Here is a 7,676-nt window from a genome sequence, read left to right on the forward strand (position 1 = left end):
AACCAACATCTTCACAGGAGACAAACAGAGAAGCAACCTGGGCAATATCTCTCGGTGAGTATGCTTTGTTTACATTATAGATGAAAACAGCAATATTGCTTGTGGCTCCATCTTCAGAAAAATCACTGCAGAGATCTCCAGATGCCAGCCAAAACAAATCTAATCAGAGAGAAAGCAGACACAAAGGGTTCTCATAAAAACAGTATAAAAACAACAGTATCCATTTAAAAACAACAATTCTGGGGTCCATGAAAAACAAACTTAACGTTGTTAAATGCTGTTAAAATGCCTGGGAGAAGAGAAAAGTCTTGACCTGGCGCTGAAAAGATAACAACGTTGGCACCAGGCGAGCCTCGTCGGGAAGATCATTCCACAGTCGGGGGGCCACCACCGAAAAGGCCCTGTCCCTTGTTGCCATCCTCCGAGCTTCCCTCGGAGTAGGCTCTCGGAGGAGGACCTTAGATGTTGAGCGCAGTGTTCCTGCTCCTTTGAGAGGTTTGTCCCTTTGAGAGGTTTGGATTATCTGACTCAGCCATAGAATTGCTGGTTGCCCAAAATTATACTCACCTTGGTTTTTATCCTGTGTCAAGATTAATGAGACCAATAAAGAAAGGCGGAAATAGACTTTTATATGAAGAAATATAACACACCTCCCTTTTTTTTTTTTTTTTGCCCCATCATGACATGATTTGTAATTGTGGATTCACCCATTAATATAACATTTGAAATTATCTTATATACGAGAGAAAGAGAGAAGGGACAGATTGGAATCATTAAGGACAAGGAAGATAAGCTTAGGAATAAAATTCATTTTTACAGCAGCTCTCTTATATAAATACGGGATGCTGCCCGAAACTGACTCAAGCATTGATCCGTCTCATTCAGTACTGACAGCAGCTCTCGAAGGTGGAGAAAGAAGAATCTATAAAAAAAGTCCACAAACTCTCCACCTGTAAACATTTAAAATAAGAAAGCCATCCAGCTGGCTATCTATAGAACATTATGTCAGCCTCCAAACAGGTATAGGATTCTGCGACTGTCCCACCAGTTTTAAAATCTCTTCACTGGCTTCCAATTAGTTTCCGGGCGAAGTATAAAGTGTTAGTTGTCACCTTTAAAGCCCTACATGGGTTGAGTCCGGGCTACCTGCGGGATCGCCTTCTCCCGTACAATCCGCCCCGCACACTCAGGTCCTCTGGGAAGAATTTACTCCAGCCGACAAAAACAAGGCTGACAACTATTACCCAGAAGACCTTTTCTTCTGCTGTTCCCAGTTTGTGGAATGACTCGCTGGGAGAGATTCATCAACTTAACAGTCTTCCAGAATTTAAGAACACGATAAAGACTGATCTCTTCCGGCAGGCCTACCCAGCTGAATTTTAAAATGCCTTCTTAATAATGTGCTGATTTTAATTATGTATTCCTAACCATGGTGGCTACATAACCGTGGTTTAAACATGTTCACTAACCATTTCCTGAAAAAGGGTTAGTGGCTTAACTATGGTTTAGCGGCCTAACTATGGCTTAGCGTGTTGTCTGAACAGGTCCATTTTCTCAGCTACAGCCCTGCCTCCTGCATTATGGGTATAATCAGGGAAGGCTGGTGACTCCCATTTTGATAGGGCAGGGATTCCATTCTGGGTCTGAGTTGCAACCAGCCAGAAGTCTAAAGAAATTATCCAAGGTTCTATCCCCAAAATGGGTTCATGGAGCCAAAAGAAGAAGAAGAACCAGAATTTCCAGCGACATACATTCCCAAAATTGCCAAAGACCAAACCAGGACATGATCTACACTAGTTCTTTATAACTGTTTATAACAGTATTGACAACTGTTGGGGCCCAGGACACATCCCATATCCCATTTTCAAACCGCTTTCAAAGTGTTATATCTTGCTCGGTGTAGATCTGTCCCTTTAGGTCTGCTGTGTGCCTGCTTCTCAGTTAACTTTTCTGGGAACAATTTCATGCCAGCTTTGGTCTAAAAATTGGTTACATTTAAATTCTAAAGGCTGCTTTAAATCCATGCACACATCTTCTGCCCTAGCTCACGTGATCCATCAGGGCTTCAGAGGTGATGTTTCTTTCACCCCAATTACCCCAGGGTTACCCCGCTCAGTAAAAACTTTATAATCATCCTTTCCCTTATCCGCATGCTTGTTTTTCACTATGTGCCCCCTTCTGACCAGGTTAGTGTTAAAAAAAAAAAAAAAACACGCACACATATTCATTCTAATTTGGTGCCAAGAGGGTTACATTTGTCAAAGGGACTGCTTCCCAGAAATCCAACCCATTCTGTTGATAATGAGGCCCTGAAGATTCGAAACAAAATTACATAAGCTATTGACAGATATTCCCTGGAATTAGACATCCAACCAGGTCCACATTTCAGCCGCAGGTTGGAGAATCCAGTTGGTGGATGCCATGACCTGCCATCCCTTTGAACCTGAGAGAGTTGAAGGAATGCTCCTAAAAAATGAGGAGACAGGTGAGTGTCTACTTCAGCGCCGTCTATTCCTCAGCGATACGGATTCTGTAGGAGAGCAAACCTGGTTTGCACTTATTCTGGGTTTCTAATTGGTACCAGGATTTAAGTTCTGCAATCGGGTAAGCTATACAAAATATTCACAGAGGAGGGCCAGGATCTCTTCTCGATCCTCCCAGAGTGCAGGACATGGAACAACGGGCTCAAGTGACAGGAAGCCAAATTCCGGCTGGACGTCAGGAAAAACTTCCTGACTGTTAGAGCAGTACAACAACAGAACCAGTTATCTAGGGAAGTGGTGGGCTCTCCAGAGGCAGCTGGACAACCATCTGTCTAGGGTGGATTCCTGCATTGAGCAGGGAGTTGGACTCGATGGCCTTATAGGCCCCTTCCAACTCTACTATTCTATGATTCTATGATTCTAAGGTAGTTCAACCAAACCAAAAATCCATCTCAGCCAAGCTTTATCTTCCCTACAATGGCCAACTCAAACCCTCTCTAGAACCCAGAAGCAGTTCAAGAGCGTGATAGTCCTTGTCTGCTGTTACTCCTCCAGTAACTGGGATTCAGAGATAGCGTGACCCTAAACATGGAGGTTTCATTCCTAACTATCATGGCTAACAAGAACAAAAAATGAGTCCTCCTGGATCAAACCAGGGGTTTACCTAGACCAGCTTCTGTGTTTCCAGTTGTGGCCTCAGTCAGATGCCTCTGGGTAGTGCATAAACTGTGTAAGAAGACAAACTTAGCTCAAATCATCCCTCCCCTTCATTACATGTTTATCCCATCCACCAAAGAGCTCAAAGTAGCAAACATGATTCTCTCTCTCTCTCTCTCTCTCTCTCTCTCTCTCTCTCTCTCACACACACACACACACACACACACACTTTTTATCCTCACAACAACCCTGTGAGGGAGGTTAGAACGAACACAACTGACCAATAGTGCACCCAGAGAGCTTCATGGTGGAACATGGATCTGAACCAGGGTCTCCCTGCTCTAAATCTAACCTATACACACCACATTGCCCCTCACATGTGTTGCATACCTAGAAACATCGTAGAAACATTCTACTGACGGCCGTCTTGTCTAGCAAAGCAGTGCAATGGCTTTTCTAGAAGGAACATTGCAGCGGTAGACAAATCTACTCAGAAGTAAGTCCCATCGACGTTCAGTGGGACTTAGACTGCAATCCTATACCCGCTTACCTGGGAACGAGCCCCACTGAACAAATAGGATTGATATCAGAGTCGGCACACGTAGGTTTGTATTGTAAACCTAATGGGTGAATCCAATCTGCTGAAAGATTTTTATTTTATTTATTTTTAAATGCATTTTTCATGCAGTTATTTTGCTTGGTATTCATTTTATGGTGATTTTATATTGCTGTTTTTATGATTATCCTCAACGCTGCCCTGTTTATTTGAAAGGGCTGCCTTTCACACACACACATATCCTGTTTCCCCAAAAGTAAGACATCCCCCGAAAATAAGACCTACTTCCAGTTTTGCCCCTCGCTGTAATATAAGGTATTCTTCTTCATGGAAAAATAAGACATCCCCTGAAAATAAGACCTAGCGCATCTTTGGGAGCAAAATTTAATATAAGACACTGTCTTATTTTCGGGGAAACAGGGTATACACACACACCCCTCCGGGTTATTAATATATCAATGGTCCTATACATTCTTATATTCCTTAGCTTTACTTCTCCGAAGAGTTTTAAATGTTTGGAATTTTTATTTCAGGTCATCTGTGGGTATGTGAAAGTGGAAACACATTTCATTATTGTGGCTTCATATTGTATGGATTTCCACAGACGTCTTACAGCAATTCTGTAAAAACGTGCATGCATCATTTTTATGAAGCAGGGTGCTTTCCAAAAAAAAGTACATCTTCTTTTATAACATCGTTGTTTTCAGCGATATCCCCTGATGGCAATTATACATGCGAGAACTAAGCTAGAGTTGGTTGTTTTATTATTCCTATTAAATGGCTCTCTCTAAGCTGGTCGTTGTACGGATGGCCACACGTTACTTGGTTCATGTCATTTATAATTCAGACCTAGATGAGAAATGGAAAGCTCTCGAAGAAAGGCAGAGAAAGCTGAAGTCACGGGCGGCCACGTTTCTCCCTCCCACATTTATCTCTATTGATGGCTTTTCTTGTAGCAAAATAAGGACATCAGAGGAGCCCTGCTGGATCAGACCAAGAGACCATCTAGTCCATCTTTCTGTTCTCAAGCAGGCCAACCAGTTGCCCACAGGAAACCCACAGGTAGAACACAATGGGAACAGCACCTTAGAATCATAGAATCATAGAATAGGAGAGTTGGAAGGGTCCTACAAGGCCATCTAGTCCAACCCCCTGCTCAATGCAGGAATCCACCCTAAAGCATCCCTGACAGATGGTTCTCCAGCTGCCTCTTGAAGGCCTCTAGTGTGGGAGAGCCCACAACCTCCCTAGGTCACTGGTTCCCTTGTCGTACTAACAGGTTTTTCCTGATGTCCACCTGGCGCCTACACTGTACTCCTTCTGTCGCCAGCTGAAGACCTTTTTATTCTCTCAGTATTTTAACACTTAATTTTAACTTAAATTTAAATTTTACTCTTCTAATCCTGTATTTTAATCTTATATCAATTTCTGCTGCGTGGTTTTATCCTGGTTGTGCTTTTTATATTGTATTTTGTATTTGTGTTTTTAGACTGTTGGTTGCTTTGTTATGGTTTTAATTTTTGTGAACCGCACACAGAGCTTTGGCTATTGAGAGGTATAAAAATGTAATAAATAAACAAATCTGGCTTCCTTTAACTTGAGCCCGTTATTCCGTGTCCTGCACTCTGGGAGGATCGAGAAGAGATCCTGGCCCTCCTCTGCGTGACAACCTTTCAAGTCTTTGAAGAGTGCTTTCATGTCTCCCCTCCATCTTCTCTTCTCCAGGCTAAACAGGCCCAGTTCTTTCAGTCTCTTTCCTAGACATGTTTCCAGCAACGTGTGTGTGTGTGTGTGTGTGTGTGTGTGTGTGTGTGTGTGTGTGTGTGTGTGTATGCATATCACCTCTGAAACAGGAGGTAGCACATAGCCATTAGGACTAGTAGCCAGCCTTCTCCTCCATGAGGTTGCATAACCCCCTTTCAAAGCCATCCAAATTGGTGATCTTTTTATCTGATCTCCCACAAATCTGCTTCACTGGGTTCTAGTATTATGAGGGGGGGCGGAATGTCTTATCTTTGCGGAAGCTGTGTTAATTCTTTTTCATGGGCTTTGCCCTTCTATATGATGACTACTAATTTTACCTTTAATCATTCTTTCCACCTTGTGTGGTGCAGAGTGGTAAGCGGCAGTTACTGCAGCCAAAACTCAAGTGACAGGAAGCCAGATTCCGGTTGGACATCTGGAAAAACTTCCTGACTGTTAGAGCAGTACGACAGCAGAACCAGTTCCCTAGGGAGGTTGTGGGCTCTCCCACATTAGAGGCCTTCAAGAGGCAGCTGGACAACCCTCTGTCAGGGATGCTGTAGGGTGGATTCCTGCATTGAGCAGGGGGTTGGACTTGATGGCCTTATGGGCCCCTTCCAACTCTACTATTCTATGATTCTATGAGGGAGAAATGTGGGTCAGAGGCTTTTGCTTCCTATGTGTTTGTTTATGATCCCATTCAGCCTGTCCCCAGGGGGAGCCATCAGAATTGTCAACCATTAGATGCAGCCAACAACATTTTGGAAGAAATCCCTTCTGCAGGAGCTACCTGCACTAGTCAAACCAACTCCTTCCCACTGCTGGGTGTAACACGTCGCCACATTGTTCTCCCTTGCTACTATGTGCTTACATCTTATATTTCACTAGATAAACATCTAGATGGCATGGAATCTTTCAACCAGACGAAGGTCACCGAGTTCATCATCATGGGCTTTCCCAACCTCCAGCGGTTCCACACACTCCTCTTCCTTTTGCTCCTCCTCATCTACCTCTTCACCATCTTTGGCAACTTGTTGATTTTCACTGTCATCCGCACAGATTCTCAGCTCCGTACCCCCATGTATTTCTTCATCAGCATCCTCTCCTTCTTGGAGATTTGGTACACGGCTGCCACCATCCCAAAGATGCTCTCCAACTTGCTCAGCGAAAGGAGCTGCATCTCCTTCACTGGATGCCTCTTGCAAATCTATTTCTTCCATTCCTTGGGAGCGACCGAATGTTACCTGCTCACAGCGATGGCGTATGACCGCTACTTGGCAATATGCCACCCGCTGCGCTACCCGGCCATCATGACCACCAAGATGTGCACCAGATTAGCAGCTATCTGTTGGGTCTGTGGCTTGCTGGGGCCCATGGCTGAAATCATCTTAGTTTCCAAACTTCCTTTCTGTGGCCCCAATAAAATCGAACACATCTTCTGCGACTTCCCGCCGGTGCTCAGCTTGGCCTGCACGGACACCTCCGTCAATGTTCTGGTGGACTTCACCGTCAACGCTTGCAAAATCCTGGTCACGTTCCTCTTGATCTTATTGTCTTACCTACGGATCATCAGGGCCATTCTAAAGATCCGCACCGCCACCGGCCGGAGAAAAGCCTTCTCCACTTGCGCCGCGCATCTCGCCGTAGTGCTGATCTTCTTCGGGAGCATTTTGTTTATGTACGTCCGGCTGACAAAAAGTTACTCCCTGGATTATGACCGGGCTCTGGCCGTTGTCTATGCTGTCCTGACCCCTTTCCTTAATCCGATTATCTACAGCCTGCGAAACAAAGAAATCAAAGCAGCCTTACAGAGAATGTTCCGGGGTGGACAAGGATTGCTAGGGAAATAGAACACGCTGGTGGGGGAGAGGGGATGGAAGCTAGCAGAGAAAGGGGGCAGAGATAGCACCAAGGGGTCACATCTAGGGATGTGTGCCTCCTGTAATTCTGTGATTGTACCACTGAAGTACAGTATAGCTTCCAAATCGTGTGAGGTACTGGTTCCTTTCTATTCAGCTCTGGCTGGCCTCATCTAGAGTATTGCATCCAGTTCTGGGCTCCACACTTCAAGAAGGACGCAGACAAGCTGGAGCGTGTTCAGAGGAGGGCAACCGGGATGATGAGGGGCCTGGAAACAAAGCCCTATGAGTAGAGATTGAAAGAACTGGGCCTGTTTAGCCTGGAGAAGAGATTATTGAGGGAAGACATGATAGCGCTCTTCAAATACTTAAAAGGTT

The 7,676-nt window shown here is 44.6% G+C and overlaps 1 protein-coding gene across 1 annotated transcript; it reads left to right on the top strand.

Annotated features, from left to right (window-relative positions):
* Positions 1 to 6,344: 6,344 nt before the first annotated feature.
* LOC134412381 (olfactory receptor 6N1-like) lies at positions 6,345 to 7,289 on the top strand. Its single transcript, XM_063146286.1, has one exon. The coding sequence runs from the start codon at positions 6,345 to 6,347 to the stop codon at positions 7,287 to 7,289; it is 945 nt and encodes a 314-aa protein (XP_063002356.1).
* Positions 7,290 to 7,676: the final 387 nt, after the last annotated feature.

This window comes from Elgaria multicarinata, chromosome 21, assembly GCF_023053635.1.
Source record: "Elgaria multicarinata webbii isolate HBS135686 ecotype San Diego chromosome 21, rElgMul1.1.pri, whole genome shotgun sequence".
NCBI lineage: Eukaryota > Metazoa > Chordata > Lepidosauria > Squamata > Anguidae > Elgaria > Elgaria multicarinata.